Source organism: Daphnia pulex, chromosome 10 (assembly GCF_021134715.1).
Source record: "Daphnia pulex isolate KAP4 chromosome 10, ASM2113471v1".
Lineage (NCBI taxonomy): Eukaryota > Metazoa > Arthropoda > Branchiopoda > Diplostraca > Daphniidae > Daphnia > Daphnia pulex.
In genome coordinates this window covers 8,149,015-8,174,171 of record NC_060026.1, presented here as the reverse complement: position 1 = coordinate 8,174,171, position 25,157 = coordinate 8,149,015, and the positions used below count along the sequence as shown (strand labels likewise).

The window sequence follows — 25,157 nt, the reverse complement described above, 5'->3', positions numbered from 1 at the left end:
GCCGATTTCCTATTTCAAATCTGGAGCTCAAATTTTCAAGAAAGATTGGATGAAGCCATCTGTTGAATATTCACAAAACTAGAAACAAGGAGCAGCTGCAGCTCCTACAACGTATAGCAGACGAAACTTGGAATATTTATTCAGTTGAGAACTTTTCGAATCTCATACATGTGTTAAATACACGTGGAGAAAATACAAGTGTACATTAGCGAGTATGTGAGTTATTCCTTTCTATTGATGCCAGTACAAATCCCTAACAATTTATTTCGTTCATTGTTTAAAGGCTGTTCATAAAGCTGCATTTTGCAGCATTTAAAAAATGGCTTTCTCCGATCACGTCAACGAGTTTAAGAATCTTACGCTCAGAGATATTCGTCGTTCTCGAGATAACATTCAGGAATTTCTAGATACCACTTATGGCTCAGCTGAAAATGCCGTCGAATCTTTGTTTAGGAATACTAATGATCCAGATGTATTGAAAAATCTTGATGATATGAACACTGTGCTAAAGGTATGCAGAGAAAACCTTGCTAGAGTTGCAAATGCAATTCCAAGTAACACAACTGAAAGTCTTCAGCCAATCAAGCAGGTACTGGCACATAATATTTGTTTTTATTTATGAATGGTACTTTATAATTTTTTTTTTAATGTTTGTATGTAACACGTTTTTAGTGCTCGGCTGTAACTCAATCCACAACTGATTTGTGTGTGGTGAAAATGAGTGTTGTGTACGATAAGCCTTATTTGGTGAAGGTTCTTTCACCTGGTTCACCAAGCAGATTTTGGCTTAGTCTAGAATCCACTCCGACAGACAAGATTGAAAAAGAACTCAAAATGTCATACAGTAATTGTGCTCAATTAATTACTCTGCCTCGCCCTGGCAGTTTTTTGGTTTGCTTGAACGCTGGAAAATACTGTAGAGGGAAAGTGGTAAGATGTAAATGTTTCAAAACTTAAAATAGGTAATCTGTTACATTATGATTTATAACTAGATCACCACAATGGAGTTCAATTCAGCATCTTCAACAATCGATGTAATGTTGATTGATTATGGTGAAATCATTACAACCACTGTTAACCAACTCTACCCAATGCAACCCAAATTTTGTCAAGAACCTGCCCATGGTTTGCTGTGTTGTGTGCACGATTTAGAACCAGCAAATCAGATTTGGGATCTAGAAGCTATTGTTTTCTTCAATCAATTGTGTGAAGATATTACGGCAACTTTCCACCGTCCTCCGAAGGAACACGTAAATCCGGATACATTTTCCATTTATTCTCCCGACTACCATGTCTCTCTTCAAAAGAGAGACTGCAAGAAAAATGCAGATATTCGTTTGGCTATGATCAGCGAAGGAATGGGAATATCATCACACCCTCCGAAATTACCGCAAACACTTCCGAATGTAGTTACGAATTCGCTGCCTGAGGCTTCGGCTTCGCTACCAAAAGAATCATCAAAGGAATCTGACCGAGATCGAATGGCATCGAATAAAAGCTCGAAGACGCATGAGGCAGTAGAAGAATTTCAAACTCCAGAGTCTTCTCGGGGTAAATCATCTGCATTGAATGATCCAGTGGTAGATTCTCCTTCTTCCCAATATTCTGTGATCGAGCTATCAAATTCCACAAACTCTTCGCTCAAACCTCGAATTAACAGTGCGCTTCCGAATAGTCGGACATCTTCATTTCCAAATTCCAACGCCAAAGAATTTTTGTCAGCTTTGAACACACCATCACCTTCCATTGCAAGCCAGCAACAAAACACTGAAAACCAACGATCAAACCGCCCATTTCAGGATGGAAACCTGATGAACTTCAACCAAACTTCGCCTTCTGGTTCGGCTGATGTTGGGCAATCAAGTAGTTCTACAGATCAGATGGCCAAAATTCGTGCAGTTCCATTCAGCAATTTTCCTGCCAATCCTGTCACAAATAATATGGCCGATGATGTAGATGACCTCTTTTTCATACCTCACGCTAACAGACCTGTACCTATCCAGCCCTACGATTCAGGTATTATCCTATTTCCGAAATTGGTAATAATATGCACACATTAACTTTGTCAAAACAACAAATAGATCAACAATCATTGGATCCCAGTCCTTATGATGGGCCATTTCGTGAACCAAGTGATCCGCAGTTGTTGAACAAGTTTTTGGACTGCGTCAATCTTGCAACTTCATTCACTCAGCAATCATCCGTGGTAAATAGTGAAGTTGACACTCAAAGCTTCTTCACGGCGACATCTCAAATGCAGTCGCCGAATCATCAAGAGGTGAGTTTTCGCCTCGTTTTTTTTGTTATTCACTTTATTTCTTAGTGACGACCAGTATTTAAATATCCTATTGTTTTTATCTTACAGTTCTCTCACGGGAATCTTAATCCAGGATGGGAATCTCAGAAAACTCCCATCTCTTTGGACTATCAATTCGGATCTATATTGAAGCCGAGATCTCTACCAATGTTAGGAAGCTCTAAAACCATCCAATGCTGTTTCTCCCATGTGATATCTCCTTCACATTTTTACGTCCATTTACTTGACGAAATTCCGTCCTTGGTGAGACCTCTCAGCGAACGTTTAAATGAATTGTATGAAAATTCCGAGGAGGTTCCAGTCACACAGCCCGAAGTGGGATCGTTTTGGGTAGTCCAAGAACCCCAATCGCAGTTTTGGTCTCGTGCGAAGATACTTAGTGTTGATATCAACGATGAAATTGGATGGAAAACTCCAGGGAGAACTAAACATCCCACTTGCACGGTATTTTTTGTGGATTGGGGGAATGTCGATGTTATTCCCATATCTCAACTACGACCTCTCGTCAAAGAACTCCTGGACATACCTTGTCTAGCACTTCGCTGCCGACTTGATGGAATTTATCCCTTCGAAAGATCATTGGTATTTCATTTATTTTTTCTTATTCAATTATGTTTTATTTTTTAACAAAGAAAATGTTGTGGATTGCAGAACTGTGATGAATGGTCGTCTTATGCAACTGACAAGTTCATGGAATTAGCTGGCGTCGATAACGAGCTTACAGCTTTGGTTTCGTCCACTAATCTGGGAAGAGATGGTGCTATTTCGCTTCTTTTGTTGCAAGATGGCAATGAGGATAAATACTCGTTGAACGAACAGCTGGTTTTCCTTCGCTGTGCTTCCTCTGATGTTTTCCAACAGGCAGCTGGTATAAATTTAATTGAATGTATTAATAGTTTCAAAATTATAGCATTAAATATTCACATTTCAGAAGAATCGGAAATAGCCGACGAAGAAACAGAATGGGGTGATCCCATGGTCGATGATTATTACTCGCCTATGAACACACCAGCGCTGAACACGGAAAATTATGATTCCGTAACTACTGGTTACATCCCAAAAGACGAAGAGAGAATTTGTCGTTTTTATGCGGCCAAAGGAAGTTGTTATAAAGGTGATAACGATTTTAGTTACAAGACGTCATATGCAATATTTGGGTTCGTTTTCTAGGCATTAAATGCGACCAGCTACACAGCAATCCACGCAAAAATGTATTTACAGAAGATACCTTTGAAGTGTATGTCGACGTTCCGTCATTACCTTCGTTAGTTTCCGGATCTTTGATTCACATCCAGGTGACGTGCGTTACCAATGCGTTTCGTTTCTATGCCATTTTGCCTCATGGAACGAGAAACTTGCAAAATTTATTTGCCAATGACGACGAGGGCGAAACGCTAGAAACAATGCAGGTAATCTTCAGTTTGTGACTCTTGGTATTCGTTAATTACATCATCTGGTATTTTCTTTCACTCATTTTTTTAATAGCAAGCTCTACAGGAAGAGTACTCCTCAAACTATTTTTCTCACCGGATGACTATTGCTCCCTCTGCTGGTGATGTTGTTATTGCCAAATCTCCAGAAGACAACAGATGGTATCGTGGACGAGTGATGGAAGAAAAAGAAAACGACTACTTTGCCATTTATTTCTTGGATTATGGAAATGCTCAGCCAGTTCACTTAAGGAATCTTTGTAATCCCGTACCACGTTTCATTCATTTGCCAGCTCAGGCAGTTGAAATGTATTTAAACGGAATCGACACTTCACGAGCAGCTGATACAATTGAAGCGAAAAATGTGCTAGTGTCACTGGTCAAGAACCGAGATCTAGTAGCCAGAGTCGTTCACACTATTCCTTTCATATGTGTCGATCTGTACAACACTTCCGGCCCGGCTGAAATCGACATTGCAACCGAAATGGTCCGCCGTAAAGCTACTACTGCAGGTAGAAGAAAGCCTTTCTGTCTTCAGAAGCGGGGTAAAGAATTTGCAGGTTGAAATATTTTTCCATCTTGTAGATTTGTTGTACCATGTTAATTACTGCCGATTTGTTGCTGGGTGGTTTTGTGATATCCAAAATGTTGTTTTTTTGCGTCACATTCCGTTATCGATCCGTTACATGAAAATAAATCGTGTAATGCAGCAATAAAATTGCTTTGATTGTGACTGTGAGCTCTCGTAGATTGCTGTTCATTCTATACCATTACGCAATTAAGAGTTAAATTTGTTTTCTTTCTCGTTGAACTTCTCAAACATGTTTACCATTTGAAAAATTACTCCCCCTTCCCAGGAAAATAGGCAATGAGCAACTTACAGAATAAAATGAAAAGAAAAATCAGCTAGACAGGAAAAATTACCAAATAAAGTTAAATGTTGGAAGCCAGCTCATCTATTAAAGAATTATTTAAGAGCTAATTGGAAAAAAAGTTAAACATTCAACTCAAGATTAAATTTAGATTTTGAATGCGCTTGATTAAAGCATTCTGCGTATTCAAACAAAATTTCGAATTACAGATTGGTAAATAACGGATCTAAGACGATTTTTCGCTTTCTTCTTCCGAATCATCTTCGTCGTGATTGTGCGTGACTTTTCTTGGCGTTTCAGCCCTAACATGGGGCACGTTGCTTGCAGTTCGTTCCATCTATCGATTTATTATAACTCATTTATGTTAATCTCAAAGTATAATGAAGCAAATGACTAGATATACCTTTGGTCTTGGCAATGCAGGTATCTCATCGATAGTCGAGCTCGGAGTGAGTGATCCTTGGCGCGAGCGGAAGTACTTTTCGGGATTTTCAACGACCAGACGCTGTTCGTGAGCCACAGCTAATGGAAAAAAAGAAGAAATTAAATTTACGAAATTTGTCCACACCCCACTCGACCAGCCCTATAGTCCACTTACTGGATTCGTGAGGCATGAGCATAGCCGGCGCACGGAACATGTAACTGAACGGATAATAAAGAAGATTGAGCACAGTAGCAGCGTAAATGTCCGCATAACGGACGACTTGCGAAGAAAAGAAAGTCTGGCGAGATCCTGAACGGAAGAGACTGCCCATGATTCCGTAGGCTAAATCCATTTCGTGTGTCACTTCACGCATGGCCATGCGAACTTTACTGATGTCGGGTTTGACTTGGGCGGAGCTATCAAGGTTTCTGTTTCACACACATGAGAAAAAAGGGGAGCTTAGAGAAACCATTCTCGTTTCGTGTCGAGTGGATGATGTGCTCTATACTTGTAAAGATTTCCCAGACTGATATCCAGATTCTGAAGACGGGTGTACAGCTGGCATTTATCTGTCCAGACGTGCAACTCCTGGACCAACTCTGGGATGACTAGAAAGGTCCGCCAGCCCCGGATTTTTTTCGATTTCAAAATGTCACCAAAGATGTGATCACCACAACTGACGGGTGCAAACGAAAGATAAAGAATGTTGACATTATATCAGTTCATCTATTTACTCGTCATATTCCACTTACTAGAGCACGTCTTTCCCTTTGGCACCGATCAGATCAGTGAAAACCTCACACGAACCTGGACGCCAACGAATGGTTTTTATAAAATATTCAATAACCTAACCACATAGTATAATCATAATAATACCTCCTGAATACACTTGGCCCGGCTTCAAAGGACCCAAGTGAGTGCCGATTTTCAGAGCTCCTGTTGTGGTATTAACCTGTCGAAGAACGGTTCCTTCGCCGAAGAAGAGAGGCTTTTTGGCATCAATCACGATGTAATCAAAGTAAGTCGACCAATCCCGACTGACTTCAGTTTTTTCCAGCTGGATGGATCAATCCGAACACAGAAAGCGATTAATCTGATGAAATCGATTAACAATCCTTTGAGTTCTTACCGGTTCCAGAATGTATTTCATGATTTTGTCCGTGTAATTGTAATCAGAATTGGTCAAGAGGAAGACCTTGGCACCGTTTGCCCTGAGTCGAACGAGTAAGGTTGGCAGGCGGTCGTCACGTTGAACGAATTTCGAAAGATTTTCAACCGTCAAACGTTTCAAATCTCCCTTAAGGTGGACGTAATCTACAGCTGTGCGCACATCTTGAAACATGGACTTGTACGACATGAACAAATCTCCTAGCTTGATTCCGGTCGATGTCCTGTCGCAGAAAAATGCGGGAGTATATAAATAACCACTTCAAATGAACTGATGACAATCTAATTGTGTAATAAACTCACGCGTCATTTTGTGCTTCTCTTTGACCCATAAAGTAATCAATTAGGCAAGCTAACAAGTAGCATTCCGGCAAGTTGAAAAGCGTATTGAGAACATAGACACGTGATTCGTCGAGTTGAATGAATTTGTTGGGGTACAGTGCGTAAATTTCCGACCTGGGGGAAACGAAAACAAATTATACAAAATTTTTGAAATTGAATTACAAATCTGATGTTGAGTATACTTACGGTTTCAAGAATTGAAATCCTCTGGAGCAAACCAAGATATTACCATACGCATCGACTTTGAGAAGATTTCCGTACAGCGTATCGAACCACAATCCTCTGGCAGGGTACATTATGCAAGCAAAATAAATTAACTTCGTTCGAGTATATAACGACTTTTAATAATTTGGTTTTTACCTCAAAGCGAAGGATGGATCATACTCAAACTCTTGAATTTCCTGCGGGTATCCCATTGTGACGAGGTAATCACGGCATAAATCGAATCCCATTTTCTCGTAAGCCGGTGAAATGTATTCTGTCCATCAAGACGGGTGGATTAAATTCACCTTGAAATTGGAAGCTAAGGGGGGACGAGAGGGGTTGTTGGCGTAGTTTATATCTACAACACCCCACATCACGCCATGGCCGAAGAAAGAAAAACTTTCTTTTTTTTCCCGAACAAATTGTATGGTGATACGGGCAGTAAGTTCTCTAACGTGCCAACAGCACCAATTTCTAGAATAATCGTTACTCATCCATCTTTTTTTAAGCCCCCAAAACAAAATACAGAAGAGCAAGCCGTATCACACGCTATTGTTTTGAAATTCCTTACGTCTAGATAGGTACACAGAAAGAATTTCGACCATTGTGGGCGGCCGTCATCTATAACCGGGAATTGTTGCAATTCAATACAGCAGAATATTTTACCTGCCAGGGTGTAGTCCATGTCGAATCCATAGAATTTGATTTTCTCCAAATGCAAGCTGCGATTGACGAAGACTCTAATCAAAGGAATCAAATTTAAACTTTCAGAATATTGTCTCTTCTGCCTCAGGTAAATATTGAAACAAACCAATACCCTTAATCCCACTGCTATCAAATGTTTCAACCTTTTCTTGTTTTTGTTTACAACTTTAAAATAATCATTCAGTTGTTTTTTTAAAGATAGTGTTGCTAGGCTATAATGTTTTTATTTTGGATAAAATTCCAAAGATTATTCATAGTAGCTCGTCCAACGTTGCGATCAAAGTCTATAAATAAAACGAGCATATAACTGTCGCCTAGTTGCTGAAATTAAAAAGAAATATCTCAAAAAAACGATACGCAATAACGTCGATTGCTGGTCTTTCACCCTATATACTCTTTCATCCCTAGCTAACGATTAAAGCATGTCGACATTTACTTTGAGCCGTGACAACGCGATAAAAAAAAGATAACAAGTATTTAGTTTCGAAAGAAATCGATGGAATGACAGATGCGCAACCACAAGAAGTCCACAACGGATTCCCTGTCTAGCATATAGCAGAACGGAATGTTTTAGATACCAGCATGGTTTCATCATCCTCCTCCTGAAGCGGAGTGCCGGAAGGCCACTAAATTGAAGGTTACCACACACAACTCAACTCAATGCTGCTGCTGCAGTGGAATGTTGGAAAAGAAATCGAAAACTCCTGCCACATCACACGACTAGGCCAAGGGCGTATAGGAAAATTAAGGAAGTGGCTAACAGCTTGTGAGACTCTAACCTGTGTGCCAATTCACGCTTGTTGTAGGTACTTGGATCGAATTTGGGCGTAGAATCCACGAACGTATCGGCCCAATCATCTCCCATCTCGGAATCTCGTCGTTCCCCGCGTTCCACGACTGCATTGGCGTGAATTTCTGCAATCCTGTCCGCCATCGACACAGGTGGTGGAATAGCTTTTGAACTGCTGCAGAGTCTCACTCGACTAGTGCTCCACAACGACTGACTGGCAAACCTTGATAGACTGATGATCCGTCGATGGATCGCGACCGTGACTATCATACGTTCTAGATGCTCGGGAGCTCGAGTGCGACTGCTTGTTCAACTCTCTCTCTCTCTCTCTTCACTCTCCTTCCCTCTTTGTTTTTATTCTCTCTCTCTCTCCTTCTTTATTTCGCCCTATCAAACATGGCGGAGCCAACCGATAAAAAAAGGAGCGGAAAAAGAAAATATAAAAATATAAAAAAAAAAAACAACATCAAACAAAAACATCGGCGACCTTGTTCTCTCTCGCAACATCTAATACGATTAATAATACGCACTGGAGTCTCAACAACGTGGTAACAACATACAAAGGAGAATGCCTGATTCGCGTGACGACCAACTTTTGAGCTCGTACAACCGCAATTTATAGACTGGCAGCACGACTTTCCAGCGGAATTCTCCATCGATTTTTAAATTATACTCTCTACGTGGCGACAGTCATCAAAGAGCAGGCGATTGAGTGTGTAGGGGGCGACGATGAGTTAGTACGAGCAGCCTTTAGGAGTAGTATTTCTTCTTTTTTTTAAGAGAGAAGAGGAGTCCGAAAACACGCCAGTATAGATACTATTTCTGGAGTTTTTCTCATCACTTGACACATCGCTCCTAACTCTTTAGGGTAGTCTTTTTTGACGCTCCCAATTCGGCTGCTGAAGGTTCCCTCGTAACGAATCACTGAATCAGTAACATTCACTATTCATGCCTAAGATTCGCCATTGCAGAGTCTGCTGGAAACTTGCCCAGTAGCCTCTTTTTTACCAGAGCATAACTCTCAGCATGTCGCAGTGAAAGCTGCTCTAGGTTCCGCCAAAGCGCCATAGAAAATAAAAATCGATGGCAGCCGCCCGAATCAATACGGCGCATTACTACTGATTGCATTCATTCACTTGCTATTTAAAAAAAAAAAAAATAAAGAGATGTTAGGGTACTATCGGCAAACCTATGCAAAGATTACATAATAAATAAGCACTGCACCATTGCAGAGAAACTTTCGGATCAATGGATTCAGCTTCCAGGGAGGACCCACTCCTTTTCCTTTATTCTGTTGTAATAAATGATGCTCGTGTGCCCACCGTTTACGTGGTGGCGTCTGCGTGGTGCATCAAATTAAACCAATTCCCGCTAACCAGCAACTATATAGCTGAAAGTCGCAGACGAACGAATAAGCCCTTGGTCTACTTTGATAATAAAACTAGGATAAAATACTTTTTAAAAAAGGTTCGTAAATGTATATACTCGAAAAGATCATTCAACCGGTTAGAAAACGCGCACAAGTCAATTATCGACACACGTGCCAGTTGAAATATTAGACTCGTAAAACGAAAACAGCATTATGTTACTTGGCCAAACCAATTTCGGCCAATAGGGTCGACGACGAATGCCGAACAAGCATTTTTAATAGCATCTTAACAATATTGTGTTGAGGTCATTTTAGAGTGCACATAAAAGAAATCTTGACACAATTCAGTTGCTGAATTTGGTGAAATTATGCACACCAATGGTGTATCATTGGAGTGCAGTCATGTATTTCTTTCTTTTATGGAAATACAATCTGGATTATGTCATCACAAGTCAATGACTTATGATTCATTCCATATCATATCCACATAGGTTAGTAAGTTCACACATCAAATAAAACATGAACAATAATTTTGTGAGAAGAATAATAAGAAGAAAATCTACACACTTGATTTTTACTTATTCCAATTAATTATAATTTTAATTAATTGGATTTAATTAATTATAATTTTAATTAATTGGATATAAATGTTATATAACGATCATGGACATTAAGAAGGGTTTATCAAAAAAGACACTTGCCTGTGAAACGGCTCTCTGTACCATTTTTTAAGCGTCCCTTGTTGATTGAGTTTTCCGAGGGAATTTGATCTTTCGTCTGGAAACGCTGAATCGACCAGAGATTCGTCTTCGACGGCACTAGATTGGTTATCAGTCATTTTTGTTTCCGTTGCTACCCCAAGGAGAAGTACAACAAGTTGAAACAATCTTTGGAATAAGACAGTGTACGCAGAGTGATAAGGAAAAACCAGCACCAAAGAAAAAAGAGAATGAATAATGATCGACGGTTGGTCGTTGTTGTTAGGGGGTCTAGGCTCTAGGCTTTATTGTTTTCGTCTGCTCATTTTCTCACTTGCAATTCCTGCTAGTAGATGGTGTTAATGTCTGATGTAGTTTTCCCGTTTTGTTTCAATTTCCTTTACATTTACATAGAATTAAATTTTAAAATGCAATATAATACATCTTCTAACGTAAAATTTTTTATTTTACCCAAATTTGGCATGTAAATATTGTCTATTTACCTTGGGTAGCTCCGCCTACATGTCCTCTTATAGACTTGAAGAAAGATGGAAAGATAACATCAGCTGATAGCCCTCTGTTGGCAAAATGCCTGAACCTATTCTCGAACCAATGACAGAACGATTCACGAATTTCCGACGTCAATCATAAATTACCTTTAGTCGGCAACAAAATTTGTGTACCGTTCTCCGTGTAAGATATCGAAACGTCCAAGTTCTTTATTTGAGTGAAAGGTTTTCTGCTTGTAACTAGCGATTGTGTGATTGTCGGTCGTACCGTTTTTTTACAATGCCATCCACTATTGGGGACAAAACATATTCGAAGAGCATTGAACTGCCTGAAACTGAAGTGTTCCGCAATTTGAAAAATGCTAAAAGATTCGCCATGGATATTGGTATGTCTTTTATTTTAAGATGAGCAGTAATAATTCCACCAATTGTTTGAACACATGTCACGTCAATTGACAGACAGAGCACTTAACACAAGTGTAATGAACTATATACATGCCTGTTACTATATTTCAACCTTTTAAAATTTAATAAAGACCTTCCCAAAATGATATTACTTAATTGCAAATATTAACCTCTTGGGAACTTGCAGGTGGCTCATTGACCAAAATTGCATATTACTCAACTGTGCCTTACAGGAAAGTTCTGTACAACAAAGACCAGAAAACTCTTGACAGTGAAGTATGTGTCAATGTGTCAATATTGGAAACATAATCATTTCAAACCCAGTTCCCGTTTTGGCCTTCAGGGTCAAGAAATTAACCCAAAGTATGAAGTATCTCAGGGAGACCGTCTTCACTTTGTGAAGTTTGAAACCAAATATATTGAGACCTGTCTGGATTTTTTGCAACAAAATTTGGTCGCCTCAGCCGATGTCATGAAAGAGAAAAAAATCAAAGTTACCGGTGGTGGTGCGTACAAATATGCCGACCTTCTGCAAGAGAAATTAGGACTCACGTAAGATTTTTGTTTTTTCTTTGCTAAATTATGAGCAATTCTTTTGTTGCAAAAACTTGTTTATCATAATCATTGTGTATACAACAGGGTTGACAAGGAAGAAGAAATGACTTGCCTCATTGAAGGCTGCAATTTCCTCTTGAAGAACATTCACGATGAAGTATTTATTTACCAACGCCACGGGAATCCCGAATACCGTTTCCCGAACGTTGATCCGTGTATTTTCCCTTATCTTCTCGTCAATATTGGCTCCGGTGTCAGCATCATGAAGGTTTTTTTTCCTTTCTTTTCTTTTCGCATGTCCATCACATTTAAACTCATTATTCTGTCCCTTCTGCACGTAAACAGGTGGAAGCAGAAGATCGATACGAACGGATCGGTGGAACGGCAACGGGCGGAGGAACGTTTTGGGGCTTGGGAAAACTTCTCACGAAAGCCAAGGTAGGCCTCCCCTGATTTGATTGCTCCTTTTTTAAAAGTGTCGACACTCGTCATTTTATCGGAATGGAACAATTTCAGCCTTTTTGCAAAATATTTCGGTTATAAGATACGTACACTGAAAAGAAATGACCGAAATTGACCATAAGTATAGTAAAAGCGGGTGATAAAAAATCGAAAATATGTAACAGCGTGTTGACGTAAATGTAAAACGATGATCCAACTTGTATAACGTATAAACCAGTTATTTATAATGCGAACTGGTAGAGGTAGCGGTCGCGTTCTCCTCAACGGTCGTTGTTGTCGCCACGGTAGTCGTCGTGGTGGTGGTTGACTCGATCTCTAAATTGTCTGGCTCCTGAGCGCTGCTCATTGGATAATTCCTGCGACTCCGGAATACCGGACGACATGTTCCTTTTTTTCGTTCAAGGGGGATGGCAATTGCCAATTCTTTTATAATGTACATATAGCTTTAAATCGAAAATGAATTGTAATTTATTACCTAAAGAGCTTTTCTTAAAGCCGAGCGGACATTGAATAAAGGGCGCCTTGCCAACCATTCCGAAATATTCGAAGCTGTCTCGTTCGCCGGAAGACGGTTTCCGCAGAGGCTGGATAATCATGTGGCTCAAGTCGTGCATCCACACTTGCGGAAGGGTGACCAGCGTCGAGAGAAAATCGGGAGGATCGTCGTCGTCGTTGTGTTGATTGGGAGACGCGATGGGCGAATTGATACTTCTGCCGGAGACTCTGTTGCTTTGGCCGTTGTATTCGGCAGCATTGTAATGTCTAGGTGTAGCCGTATGCATGTACGACGGAGGGGGTAAAAGTAACGTGGGTGGAGGACGTGCTTCAGGTGCCCGACTGCGTCGAGGAACAATGTATACATCGTAGTAATTGCCGCGCGAAGTGCCCGTCTCCATGTACTCTGGATCTGAGGGCTCGTCCGGCTCAGCATCCCGGCTCATATCACGGGCCAGTCGAGGTGCTACACTGGACTCTGACCACTGTTGATTCAATTGGAAATTTTCCACCATCAGTAGAATGTTGGGATCGGATGTCGCTAGATCCTTGCCGTTCTCCGCGGGTCCGTCGTCCTGCTGGACAACCCAAAGGACGTGCGGCTGGGCCCACTCTTTTTGATTCGTTTGACTTCCATCGTCTTTTTTGACAAGTTCCACCAATACCAAGACTTCTGGCATGTAATTTTGAATCGTTTGAACCAGGCGAGTTGGTGTGACGACATCGGCCAGGGGAGTCGAGTCCCGCGGTGCGATGGGTTTAGCCTCGGCCGCAGTGGCCAAGAGAGTCAACAAAAAAAGACCAGACTGCCAAACGATTTTCATGTTGACATTTTGGTATCCCGTCTTCTTTGAAAGATTTGATTTTGAAAAATTTAATAATTCGAATAATTGGCTTTCGGGTGCCACACTGGTTGACGCGTTTGAAAATCCAACGTGATCGCCGTCATTCCGCACTGCACTGCACTGGAATCGAACACTTCCTTGACGAGAGTCGCCAATGTAACACAAACACTGAATGAGCCAGTAATAAATTCTTCACTCGGATGTAATAGCGACGAACGAACGGACGGACGGGGGGAAAAACGTGTGTCCAGCTCGACACCGCGCGCGTATAGTGTAACTCTTGAAAGCAACAAAACCAGAACGCAGGTCCACGCTTACTCAGCCATCAGACAAAAGCCTCGAAAGTGAAAGTGGACAGAGGTTTTCAATCTTGACTATAGCCGCGCGGCCACGGTCTTGGCTTCTACACATGTACACACTCTTACTGGCGACTATAGGCGACGACTATTTTATTTTTTCTTTCTATCATGGCTTTCCTCTCTCTCTCTCTCCCGAGTCCCTGTTTTTTATTATTCTTATGTAAAAGAATATCAAAATTATGAAGTTCCCTATAGCTACTCGTACAGATTATTCTATTTTTCTTGTAGCGACTACTACTAGATCGATGATCTTTTGAATCTTATCTAGGAAAAAAAATTAGTTTTCTTATTGTGCCAACTCATTGGCGATGGTCGCAAATATTTGTGGCCTCTTCTTGCCTATGCGGTTGGGAGTGGGGGGGGGGAAGAGCAGCACATCGCTTTCGCTTTCTCATTTTCTGAAAAGAAAGAAAACGCCACTGACGTTGTTGGTCATGAAAGAAAAAGTGAACAACAATCGTTTTCACCGGACTTTTCTTCATTGTCTTTTATTATTTTCCTTACGCTCTTCTTCCCTTTCCATGGCTCGTTCACCTTTTCGTTCAATATTGACCGTGGGTGTGTGGAAATAGTGTGGATGAAAAGAGAAGGCGGGAATGCGACGCCCTTTTTATTTACTCGGGTTTTTAAAACCGAAGGAGAAAAAAAAATGATGTCCCATACCCGTTTTCACTACTACACCAAGATTGGCCATATTTTTATAGTCCACACACACATTAATGCGCCAGAGAGAGAAAAAAGGAAACATAGCAAAGCGAAAAGAGACGGCCAACTTTGGGATCGCATTTCCATTTCCCGAATAGAACAATTCTCTCCGTTCACCAATGGAAAAAGAGACTAAATGAGTACAGTTGTGTAGAAACCTGTTGTCGAGAGCGAAGAAATCTCATTTGCTTGCCAAAGTGATTGGGTCGGCCAGATTGTTTTGAGTGGGAGAGTGGCTAATCGAAAACGAGTTTTGTTAGAGAGGAAAGAAAGAAAGAAAAATAACGCGTTCAAATAATTGTACTTTTTGCGGTTCATTATTGCGCAAGATAAAAAAAAATAAGGTACGCATAGGTATACATACAAGAGCGAGCGCGAGTATATATATCTTGCTCTCGCTCTGCCATCAACTCCATCCTTGTCCCGATTCAAAGTCTCGAAAAATGTGTGTGAGAGAAAGAGAGAAACAAGCCACTTTCGGGTCACACATGAATCGAGTCCACTGGCCGTGCCAAGGTCTTTCTCGCACCTGTTTCTAGGTAGTAGTAAGGCAGCCAAAAGAGTACTATACCCCCGATGAGAGCACAGAGGAGGGGGACTAGTTCGTGAGCTACTGCCAATGCGAGGAGAGAAACAAAAAGAAATATCTAAGCCAACCAACCAAAAGTGAGAGCATCTCGCATATGCAGCTCGACCTTGAATGGAATCGAATGCGATTGCATCTCAAATGTTTTTAAGCGTTTACTACCCTCCTTTCTGAATAAATAAAATTTATTTGGATTCCTTTTCATCTCAACAATATTATAAATTTCGTAATCCCTTAAATAAATCTGTCGACCATGATTTAAAAAATAAAAACTTGTATGTATGTATTTAAAAAAACCTCAATCGCTGAGGGTCGAAAAGCGAAAGTCTGTGAGTAGAATTTCAAAATCCTCTACCGAAAAGTCAACAAGATTGACCCCAATCGTTTCTTCATTTCGGACGAATGGTATAAAGTGCAACTCGGAGATTTGCGCTCCATTTCAAATTTGTGTTTGTTTTTTTCCCATCGGTCGAGAGTGTCATTGAAACGGTTTGGAATTGGGTTGGAACTAGGCGACCACAAGAAAGCCCGTTCGGTTTCGGTACAAGGTTCAATGAGGACAGTCTGAGGCTCGATATCACGATGTTTTAGGCCTTTATTTTATTTTATTTTTTGATTTTCATTCCTTCTCTCTCTCTCTTTCCATCTTTGGGGTTTTGACGCCACAAACAGATAGCGTCGCTCAAGGTGACGCGCCGTCAAGGAAGAATTTGGTGGCGACATCTTGTCTGATGTCTTCTGGCGCCTTAACTTTTATGTTTACGATTACTTTCCATGTTTGTTTTGTATTTTTTTCTTCTTCAATTTATCTTGATTGTCGTTGGTTGTTCTAGGGATTCGACGAATTGCTGGCTCTGGCCGAGAGGGGTGACCATCGAAAAATTGACATGTTGGTAAGAAATCACATCATACAAAATGCTGGTTAAATTTAAAATGAATTTGCCTATTTTTTCTTTTTTTTTTAGGTGAAAGATATTTACGGTGGTGATTGCACTTCACTGGGTCTGCCTGGCGATTTGATCGCGTCCAGCTTCGGTAAAGCGGCACAGGCCGCACCCGAATCGATTCAAGGTGTGTGGAACTCTCGCATCAATTTCTTTGAATCACGTTTTTTTTTTATTTTCACTATTTTTCAATGACCGTGTTTGGTTTCTTTCTTTCTTTTTTACATTGAGCAGAGGCCGATATAGCTCGCAGTTTGCTATTCGCCATATCCAACGATATAGGTCAGATAGCTTCGCTCTATGCCATGATGCATGGCTTGAAGAAAGTATATTAATTTGATTTACTTATAATCTGGCTGATCTAGTTTCGGTCGCCATCAATCAAACCATTATAATTTTGTTTTTTATTCATTATTTTAAATCGCTCTTGCTGGACGGGTTTAACGGACATCCCCTAAGGTGTACTTTGGCGGCTACTTCTTGCGTAACCATCCCCTGAGCATGCATACGGTCAGTTTTGCAATTAACTACTGGAGTCGCGGCCAAGTTCAAGGACTTTTTCTGCGACACGAAGGCTATTTAGGTGCCATAGGAGCCTTTCTGAAAGGGGCAGAAGAGTGTGGTAATTCTTTCCTACCCAACCGTTTCAGTTCGCATCACCACTCATTCGTGAAAATGTCTTTTATTTTAAAGATACACTTAGTTTTTGTTTGACCTAGATTCTAAATTTGTCCCTCACTATTTGTGATTCATTGATTTTTTTTTTAAATTGAATTTCAATAGATGCGGATAAATACTCTTGGTCGGAGAATTATGCAGGCAGTTCTGGATTACAAAGCCCTTTGCCCGGTCATAAATTGCCCTCCTTACCGGTAGCTGTCAATGTCGATCAGCTTGAAATGGACCGAATCGATCAAGGTGTTTTGGTTTACTGCCCTTTGCTCGACGAACCCGCCTCTTACATACCGGATATGGTGGACCTAACTGAAGACTGTGAAGCTAGGTATAAAAATAGTTGTGCTCAGTGATAAGATGAAATCAACGATCAAGGTTTTTTTTTAGACAATATTGGCTGGAATGTTTCGAAGAGTCCTTGGACAAATTTGTATCGCAAGCTATCAAAAGCCAGCCTCATTCGGCTGACGCACCTGCCCGTGCTCAAAAATTTAAAGAGAAATACATTAGTAGATTGCAGTACCTGAAACAGCACCCCTGGTAATTGCTCCTTTGCAATAATGATGACTTTAATCGACGAGAGAAAAGGATCTAATGTTTTGTTGATTTGGACAATTCTCCTTCATTAGCGCTTTTGGCAATTTAACGGTGAGAAGTTTGCTGGATACGCGTGAACATTGCCTGAATGAGGTCGATTTCCCAGATCCATATTTACAGGTAATTTTTTATTAAAAAGTCACAGAAAAAAAAGGAGAATATCGTCTAGAATTCTATATTTTAAAATACTGAATTGAATTTTTCATTTGTCAACCATTCACATACACGCATGCACTCAACAAACATCATCACATACATTATTACATACGGGGAATTTTAAAAATAAAAAAAAATCATTTTAATTAACGACAGCAAAAACAAATGGAGAACGAAGCGGCCCTACTGCTACTGTCTGACCACTTGGCTGAGCTGGATGCCCTTCCTGGACGTCAGAAGTACGAAACGGCTGCCACCAACTTATTGGCTGGCAACGTCTTCGACTGGGGAGCCAAAGAAGCGGCCGCTTTGATGCAGATTCCCGGTTTCGGATTCCAGCAAGCACTGGCTCACTTGCAAAGTATTGTCCAAAAAAACAATTTGAATCATCTGGAATTTTATTTCATCATTTTTAAAATTATTATTTTTTTGTTTTGTTATTCATCATCATCAAAAGAAAGACCCTGGTTTATCGATCATGTGGAAGATTGGCTTGTTCGGCTTGAGGAGGGACCCCATCGATGTGCTGCTATCTTTGTCGACAATAGCGGCATGGATGTGATCCTCGGCGTTTTGCCATTTGCTCGAGAGCTGTTGAATCGTGGAACCAAGGTAAAAAATGCACTCCTCCCTTATTTATTTTGTATTCAAACGTCTTCACTCATCACCGTCGTCTTCCGCGTTCGTCTCCATTTCGCCTGTTATTCTTTTTCATCCGGATTCAATTGAATCATTTTTGTCATGACGACACCGTCGAGGAACCTTCCGGAACGAATGTGACTAGGCGATTGGCTAACTTGGCAGTGGGTTCCAAGCCGGAATCGGAGGGATCCGAGTCGGAATCCTGATTTGGCTCTTCCGTTATATTGGCGGTTACCGCGGCTTGAGGATCCGTCGATTGAGGATCCCGCCTCTTGTAACGATAGTTGAGTAAACCAGAAGCCCGTCCCACTGGCACTTGGGCGTGCAGGAATTGCGGAACGGTTGGCGTGTAGGCAAGATAGTGCGGCGGCGGCGGGGATTGCAATGGCGGCGGCGGCGCTACAGTAGTCACGGTTTGCCTGGAGCGTTGAATCCGTGGCGGGGGCATGTCGTCGGGTCCTCCCGGGAAAATCGGTCCGTGATTCAGTCGGCACTCGCCACTCAGGGGTTCCAAATCGCATCCATTCTTAGCATTTCCCCATTCTCCGCGGAAGTTGAGCCATTCCAATTGCCCGGCGTACCTTGTGAAAATGAGAAGATAAACTTGAAAGAAAATGATAATAACAGGGGAACCAGATGCTGCGGGTCGTGATGTACAGCTTCTCTGACTGCCAGGTATTAGAAATTTGTTTTTTTTCCGAGTTTCACCATGACTGGGCAATTTCGAGGAGAGCATGGGGGCAACCTGCGTGTCCATTAATGAAGTTTGACGAGAAGAGAGTGAAAAGAAAAAAATAAAAATGGGAGAGAGAAAAGGTTCTTTCCAATTGTCGGTTGGTGCCTGCAGACATCAGGGAAAGACTTTCACGTTCCCTTTCAACGCGTGCGCTCCTTCTTCCTGTTCAATCATGCATGAGGGGAAGAAGAAAAAGAAAAAAAAAAGAGACACTAACATCTCCTTTCCCTTTCCCTCTCTCGCCCAAGTCTACCATGTAGAAAAAAAAACCCAAAATGATAAAAAACGACTTTTGCTTTCTATCGGTCCGGGGGCCCTTCCTAAACCAAATTTCCTTTCATTTCTCTTGCAAGGAGGGGGGTTTCGCTTGGACTGACACAAACATATTGGTCTTAATAAAGCGCTACAGGAAGAAATGGGAAAAAAAGGACTTACGGGTAGGGAGTATCGTTCCATGGGATAACGACCAAATTCTCCCAGGTGTTCCAGGCTACACCTTGATCGGTGAAATCTTCCAGTAGTGGGAAGGTCGAGTATGTGTGTTTACCTGCGTCAAACATTTGATGATTTAGAATCGTTTTCCCTTTTCATTTTTTATTTTTCTCTGTAACAACACGCCAGGGTGTGTTTACCTGGAGTGGCCCAAAGACCGTGAGATCCGTTGGCGCTGTATAAAACTGGATGTTTGCCCGAAACGTGTAAAACGGTGGGGAAAGTCACCTGTAAATCGCGAGCGAATTTACGTCGTCGACCCCGACGTGCCGCCTACATAAATCGAAATTTTTCAAATTTTCCGTTTTCAAAAAGTTTAGACAGGCGGTTCTTTTTTTGTTGCTCAATTTCAATGTACCCTATGACCTTTTCTTTGGGCGATTCTCCTTTGTGCAGTAGGAAATAACCGGCGCTTTCATTCCATATGTAGTAGGCGCCGAAATTATGGACAGAGAGGTAAATGACGTGCGGTTTCCCGTTCTGGAAATGTTGTTCAAAAAAGGAATTTGATAATTCAACAATTAAAATTTGAACTATCTATTCACCTGAAATCTTAACGTCACGTGTTCCCAGTCCCCTGTAAAATTTAAAAAAAAAAACGATAATTTTACAAGATTTCCCAAATTGTGTTTCCGTAATAATTATTTGACCTACCAACGTGGTGGCCGAAACTCTCGACGTTACCCAAACACTTTTCCTTATCTTTACCGGTCGAAATTCCTGTACATAATAAGTCGTACAAAATAATTAAGAAAACCCGTTTTGTTTTCCGGAATCGTAGAGATTTTCCATATCCGTGTAGTCTTACCGATGCACACTTGTTTGCCGCGGTTGTACGGGTAGAACGTGTGGTAGACAACGTCGACGGTTTTCCAGGCATCTTGGTACTCGCGAACGATGGCGTAGGCAGGCACGCCGCCGTTGACGACGTTCTTTCCGTGGAAGAATGTCGGTCCCAGGCAAGACGGGCAGGCTGTAAAAAGCCAAGAAACCATTTTTTAAAAATTTCATTTTCTGACTCGTTAACTTTGTTGTGTGGCGTGTTTAACTGAGCTTTTGACGGGATTGAAGATGAAGGCCGGTCGATGGCGGGCCGCCCGGCAGTTTGTTAAGAGTTGGTTGCTGGTCGAGGACGCGACCCTTGCGGTTCTGTAGCGTGACATGTTCCAGGAAGAATTCGACGCTGCTGGGCATAAACTGTTCGCCGCTGTGGAGCCAGACGAGTGGCGCCCATGATTGGATCATCTCCGCCACTTAACAAGTTCCATTAACGGAAAAAGAAAAAACAGTCCGTAGGGAAAGCCCCCCCAACGAAAAATAAAGATTACAAAAAAAAAAAGAATCATGTTTAAATGCTATAGATCACGACTGGGGGGAAGAAGAATAAGAAAAAAAAAATAACTCGTTAGAAAGCGCCTTGTTGGCTTCAACGCTATTGGAATTGTGTGGTCCGGTGAAATTCACTTGGTTTATTTCTTTTTCATTTTTTTTTTTTGGCCTGGTGCCTACTCTCTTTTTCGATTGATGCTACCTTCTTTACGTTCTGTTAAACGATCACGCCAGAACGCGATATATACAGAAAGAAAGCCCCACATCATCACAATTCCAATTTGCCATTCCATTAACTTCCCGGGTGTCTCCCCCACCACCCCACATTTTCTCTCTTTCTTCTATTAAAATCCTAGAAAAAAGTTATCGCCAATTCGAATTGAAACAGCCCGTCATTTGTCTCTTCCTCCCAAACCGAAAAAAAAACTCATTTTTCAAATTCAATCACGGTTTTGCTTGAGGAAGAACCATAGCTCTTGCTATGGCTCTGCTGTTGGCTTTTCTTGTGTGAGGGGGGGACTGGACTGCGCTCGTCTGCAATGAAAGGGAAAGTGACCCCAATCGACAGTGTTTCGTCCCTGATGGTCTTACTGAAAAGAGATAATTTATTTCTAAAGAATCCCCAACACTTTTTTGAAAAAAACTGTACCAGGTGCTTTCCTATTCTCGGGAGCGACAAGATTGAAACACCCAGGCCAGAATTTTCTCTCTCTCTCTCTTTCAGTGGTCAAACAAAAAAAAATATGTAAAAGGTACGGAACTAAACGCTTAAAGCCCTCTTTAATACAAAAATAGGCCTACCACTGGAAAATCATCCTATGTATACCGTTCAAGATGGTCAAAAGAAGATTGCCATTAGTTAAAAAAAAACAACCAGCAAGAATGACCATAGAAAACTTGGCGACATTTTACCACGGGGGGGATCTGAGGGGGGCTGCTGCTGTTGTTGTTGTTGGCGAAACTTTCTCTACCTTTTCTTACAATGATGAACGAAAAAAGAAGAAGAAAATTTTGTTTTTTTCTCCTTCTTTTTTCGTTCAGCGGGGGAGTGCGGAGCTGCTCTCTTCGCTTTTTCTTCAACTATGGGATTATTTTGTCTCGTTACTGGATGGGAAAGTGGAATTCTGTGCGCTCGACGGCCCTTTTGTGATAATCCAAGTCGCTTCTAAAGGGATTTACATCAGAAGGCAGCAGCAGCAGCAGCCATAGCTTGGAATAGAAGAGATGAATGCATAAATTTCACTTACCTTCGGGAGAAAACGCCGCTCGAGTCGCGGTCAAGACAGACGATAGGGCCAGCCATCTGGTGAGGCTCAGCACCCACGAGTAGCTCATCGCTACCATTCCATAATCGAATGACTTTATCTTCGATTCGAGACCCACCAGAATGTGTTTTGGGAGGAAAAATGAGCCGACATCAAACATTGCAACATCGTCGTTGTTTGTTGTAGGCGTGTGGTGTGTGATTGGCGAGCGAAACCATAAAAAAACGGGATCTTGCGATTGTCGTTTGTTTGAGTTAGCACCGTTATTACCTGGCGAACGGCATATCGCCGAGTGCGACGAAAAAAAAACCTTAATCAAGATATATCACACTGCTTCCTCCTCCCTTACCACCAGAAAAAAAGGTAAAATAAAAAAAAAGGAGGACGGGCGACGGAAGCCGTAGCCGGAATGATAATAAGTCCACGACGAACTCGTTCTTGTATGCGGGATAGGAAGTAGCGATGGACGAAAAAAAAAAGAAAAAGAAAAAAGATAAAATAAATAAAGAAAACAACACACACAAGAGAGAGAACACAACTTTGTAACGAATCACTTGTGTACAACGGGTGTAACAACAACAAGATGTCGGGACTCTATCCGGAACGTGACTGGCGCATCGAGCGATCGAGACCGCCAAATTTAAACAAGTCGCACCGTTGTAAAAAAATCGTAATTTTCTTTCTTTTCCCTGTTGTTCTTTTCAAGTTCCTGCTTTGCAACGTGTTAAAGCCCCTCCTTTTGGTATGACGGTAGTTAGCCAAGGAGGCGTTCCGTAGGAAATGACGATACCGTTACACTTTCGGGAGTCGGGAATAGACGAAATGTCTTGATTGCAATCGATGCAATGTGCAGGATATTCGGCGACAGTGTCAGAAGAAGAACAGCATCTCACCGACCAGACTGGTCGGCTGTGGATGAGTTGGACTACTAGTTTGGGCAAATGGGCAGCCTTGTCGTATTGTATATTTGGGAAGAAAAAAGAAAGGGAAAGTTGGAAGACTCGGAGGGACGACGAGAGAGAAAAGAGACTTTTGGGTACCATCCCATCCCTTAAAGGGGTAGCGACTACCTAGAAGAAAATGCGTCGACTATGCAGGAAAACCACAGAGCGCCAGCTGGTCCCGACGTATACTAGAGTCCAGGGAGTGGCTCTCTCGTATCTCTCTCTCTCTACCTTTATATATATACAGACGGGCGAAAACATCTGCTGCTGCTGTAGAAACAAAAATCCCGCACGAGTGAGCACCTGTTTCACTCGTTTCATTTGTAAAGCTATCAGAATGAAGGAGGTGTCTGTCTGTCTGCTGTGTGTAAGCTCCCGTAGGTTTTCGGATGACCATAAAGAAATCGTGTGTGTTTGTGTGTTTCATGAACACACACGAGTGAGTAACGCAGCTGACGTAAGACGGAATAGTACTCACTTTTCATTTTGTTGAACTTGCCGAGCAATGCTTCGTTCGTAAAACTTTAATTGGCCATCATTCAATGTAGTATAAACGCATGGCGCAAAGATGGGCGAGAAATCGACTCTCCACTTGATGGCTTGAGACTCAAGGTTGCACCTAATTGCCCGTTGATATAAATTATACAGCGTTTAAATATTCCCGCCGAATTTGTCTAGCCCAAGGTAGTCGTCTGACAGGTTCATCACGATATGAACAAAATTGTTAAGCTAAGAACCCGTTCAACCGGTTGGTGATTTATTGAAATGTCAAATTCTGGCGCGAACATCTGACCCGATTCAAATGAACGATTCATCTCAAAGAATAAAAGCCGGGGAGAACCCACCCTATATATTCCATCTTTGTTATGTTTTTTAATTCTGTCAATCAAGTTACGCCATTGACAAAAAAGAAAAAAGGCCTGGGTAACCGATCTACACCTTGCGGAAATTTCAATCTATATAGCGGTAAGATCCGCCCCGTTCTGACGCTGGCGGTGTGTTTTTGGCCCACTTTCATTTTGGGTGGCAACTCTGCTGCGTCATCAAAGAAAAATTCATTTTTTTTTACCGAACAATTCTTCCTCTATTCAAACTGTATTTTTTGTTTTCTTCTTCTTAAAATACAAATTGTACTGTTAATGTCACGATTCAGGTGATTCTCTGCGCCAATTCGAAACCGGCGCTCAACGACGTGACGTACAGCGAATTGGTGCTGCTGCTGGAACAAGCGGCGCTGATCAGCAAAGACCTGGGCTGCGCGTTGGAGGAGGGCCGTCTGTGGGTGATGGATTCCGGCCAGGCCAGTCCGTGCCTCGATCTCGGGTAATAACGACTACATGCCAAAATAATAAAACAATAGAAATCAAGCCGTAAACTATAATATTTCCAAAATTATATGCAAAAGCCTTGACCGGCTTAAGATATTGATTTCTTTTTCGGCTGCTTTATTTCTCGTTGGTTGTAAAAATATGTGTTAACTTTCACTCATATTACGATGAATCTGACTTTTTGTGAATTTTTTGTTTGTTTTTTTCTGAAGGAGAATTACCCGGTCGTTGGCCGATGCCATGATAGCCAATCAAGTGGATCTAGTCGTTATTGAAGGCATGGGTCGTGTCATTCACACCAACCTCCACGCGAAATTCAAATGCGACGTTCTAAAGGTTTGGATTTCTTACTTGAGTTGTTTATTTTTTAATATATTCGTCGTGATGATTGTTCTTTATCTTTTTTTAAATTTCCAGGTAGCAGTGATAAAGAATCGCTGGTTGGCTAAGCGTTTTGGCGAGCAAGAAGACACCTTCCCAGTTGTGTTCCAGTTTGAGAGAAAGATAGTGTCATGATCAAAAAAATTTTTTTCCGAGCCTACATTATAAAATTGACAACTTAAACAATACTATTCTGTTCGAAATTGTGTCCTCTGTGATGTAGGCACCACTGAAAAACTGAACGGCGTACACAATTTATCAAGGGATTTTTAAATTTAGAGTTTCATGCGTATACATCATTAATAAAGCAACTGACTTTGTTCCGTGTCCCTTTGAAATGGCTAGGCCTAGATTACCCAATGTATACTAGATACAGTGTACACGGAATTGAGGAAAGAAACTATCCGAAAACCTCAAACCGACACACGC

General features: G+C 41.5%; 5 protein-coding genes across 12 annotated transcripts; 2 read left to right on the top strand and 3 right to left on the bottom strand.

The window, feature by feature from the left end:
* Positions 1-87: 87 nt before the first annotated feature.
* On the top strand, positions 88-4,480 carry LOC124204143. Of its 4 annotated transcripts, none has more exons than XM_046601160.1 (10): positions 88-212; positions 284-589; positions 673-930; positions 993-2,016; positions 2,082-2,278; positions 2,366-2,899; positions 2,969-3,185; positions 3,249-3,431; positions 3,488-3,726; positions 3,803-4,480. In XM_046601160.1, the coding sequence occupies exons 2-10, from the start codon at positions 320-322 to the stop codon at positions 4,310-4,312; spliced, it is 3,432 nt and encodes a 1,143-aa protein (XP_046457116.1). In that variant the 5' UTR covers positions 88-212; positions 284-319; the 3' UTR covers positions 4,313-4,480. The 4 variants fall into 4 exon arrangements, with proteins under 4 accessions (XP_046457116.1, XP_046457118.1, XP_046457117.1 ...); XM_046601162.1 differs by having other exon boundaries at positions 135-216; positions 3,252-3,431; XM_046601161.1 differs by having other exon boundaries at positions 135-216.
* Positions 4,481-4,680: 200 nt separating this feature from the next.
* Positions 4,681-10,633, bottom strand: LOC124204146 (cytosolic purine 5'-nucleotidase-like). 2 transcript variants are annotated; one of them, XM_046601166.1, is made up of 12 exons: positions 10,322-10,633; positions 7,423-7,496; positions 6,913-7,030; positions 6,739-6,834; positions 6,514-6,666; positions 6,173-6,434; positions 5,920-6,100; positions 5,796-5,850; positions 5,552-5,719; positions 5,218-5,471; positions 5,023-5,141; positions 4,681-4,956 (listed from the first exon to the last, which is right to left on the bottom strand). In XM_046601166.1, the coding sequence occupies exons 1-12, from the start codon at positions 10,456-10,458 to the stop codon at positions 4,846-4,848; spliced, it is 1,728 nt and encodes a 575-aa protein (XP_046457122.1). In that variant the 5' UTR covers positions 10,459-10,633; the 3' UTR covers positions 4,681-4,845. The 2 variants fall into 2 exon arrangements, with proteins under 2 accessions (XP_046457122.1, XP_046457121.1); XM_046601165.1 differs by lacking the exon at positions 10,322-10,633 and adding an exon at positions 8,241-8,612.
* Positions 10,634-11,077: 444 nt separating this feature from the next.
* On the top strand, positions 11,078-25,002 carry LOC124204144 (4'-phosphopantetheine phosphatase-like). The gene is made up of 17 exons (XM_046601164.1): positions 11,078-11,213; positions 11,420-11,508; positions 11,576-11,784; positions 11,872-12,055; positions 12,133-12,225; positions 16,073-16,132; positions 16,205-16,310; positions 16,418-16,509; positions 16,643-16,805; positions 16,967-17,186; positions 17,246-17,398; positions 17,488-17,575; positions 17,768-17,972; positions 18,069-18,223; positions 24,173-24,342; positions 24,560-24,683; positions 24,765-25,002. Exons 1-17 carry the CDS (start codon positions 11,108-11,110, stop codon positions 24,861-24,863), a joined length of 2,316 nt encoding a protein of 771 aa, XP_046457120.1. The 5' UTR covers positions 11,078-11,107; the 3' UTR covers positions 24,864-25,002.
* On the bottom strand, positions 11,946-13,922 carry LOC124204148. Its single transcript, XM_046601172.1, has 2 exons — positions 12,725-13,922; positions 11,946-12,636 (listed from the first exon to the last, which is right to left on the bottom strand). Exons 1-2 carry the CDS (start codon positions 13,566-13,568, stop codon positions 12,467-12,469), a joined length of 1,014 nt encoding a protein of 337 aa, XP_046457128.1. The 5' UTR covers positions 13,569-13,922; the 3' UTR covers positions 11,946-12,466.
* Positions 17,615-23,230, bottom strand: LOC124204147 (putative vacuolar protein sorting-associated protein TDA6). 4 transcript variants are annotated; one of them, XM_046601170.1, is made up of 11 exons: positions 22,615-23,212; positions 22,346-22,512; positions 22,058-22,175; positions 20,531-20,734; positions 20,290-20,454; positions 20,136-20,201; positions 20,027-20,058; positions 19,848-19,961; positions 19,622-19,754; positions 19,425-19,536; positions 17,615-18,834 (listed from the first exon to the last, which is right to left on the bottom strand). In XM_046601170.1, the coding sequence occupies exons 3-11, from the start codon at positions 22,152-22,154 to the stop codon at positions 18,351-18,353; spliced, it is 1,407 nt and encodes a 468-aa protein (XP_046457126.1). In that variant the 5' UTR covers positions 22,155-22,175; positions 22,346-22,512; positions 22,615-23,212; the 3' UTR covers positions 17,615-18,350. The 4 variants fall into 4 exon arrangements, with proteins under 4 accessions (XP_046457126.1, XP_046457124.1, XP_046457123.1 ...); XM_046601168.1 differs by having other exon boundaries at positions 22,346-23,212; XM_046601167.1 differs by having other exon boundaries at positions 22,058-22,512.
* Positions 25,003-25,157: the final 155 nt, after the last annotated feature.

Bases quoted from the DNA above. Each gene is read 5' to 3' on its own strand.
- LOC124204144 (XM_046601164.1), top strand. From the start codon at position 11,108: ATGCCATCCACTATTGGGGACAAAACATATTCGAAGAGCATTGAACTG. The intron at 11,214-11,419 runs GTATGTCTTTTA...GGGAACTTGCAG, and splicing joins AAGATTCGCCATGGATATTG to GTGGCTCATTGACCAAAATT. The intron at 16,806-16,966 runs GTAATTCTTTCC...GAATTTCAATAG, and splicing joins GAAAGGGGCAGAAGAGTGTG to ATGCGGATAAATACTCTTGG.
- LOC124204143 (XM_046601160.1), top strand. From the start codon at position 320: ATGGCTTTCTCCGATCACGTCAACGAGTTTAAGAATCTTACGCTCAGA. The intron at 3,432-3,487 runs GTGATAACGATT...TTCGTTTTCTAG, and splicing joins CAAAGGAAGTTGTTATAAAG to GCATTAAATGCGACCAGCTA. The intron at 3,727-3,802 runs GTAATCTTCAGT...TTTTTTTAATAG, and splicing joins AAACGCTAGAAACAATGCAG to CAAGCTCTACAGGAAGAGTA.
- LOC124204146 (XM_046601165.1), bottom strand. From the start codon at position 8,521: ATGATAGTCACGGTCGCGATCCATCGACGGATCATCAGTCTATCAAGG. The intron at 5,851-5,919 runs GTATTATTATGA...GTTGGCGTCCAG, and splicing joins GGGCCAAGTGTATTCAGGAG to GTTCGTGTGAGGTTTTCACT. The intron at 5,720-5,795 runs GTAAGTGGAATA...TGCACCCGTCAG, and splicing joins AAAGGGAAAGACGTGCTCTA to TTGTGGTGATCACATCTTTG.
- LOC124204147 (XM_046601171.1), bottom strand. From the start codon at position 22,235: ATGTTTGATGTCGGCTCATTTTTCCTCCCAAAACACATTCTGGTGGGT. The intron at 20,455-20,530 runs GTTAAACACGCC...GGCTTTTTACAG, and splicing joins TCAATCCCGTCAAAAGCTCA to CCTGCCCGTCTTGCCTGGGA. The intron at 20,059-20,135 runs GTAGGTCAAATA...TAAATTTTACAG, and splicing joins GAGTTTCGGCCACCACGTTG to GGGACTGGGAACACGTGACG.
- LOC124204148 (XM_046601172.1), bottom strand. From the start codon at position 13,568: ATGAAAATCGTTTGGCAGTCTGGTCTTTTTTTGTTGACTCTCTTGGCC. The intron at 12,637-12,724 runs GTAATAAATTAC...AACGAAAAAAAG, and splicing joins CTTTAAGAAAAGCTCTTTAG to GAACATGTCGTCCGGTATTC.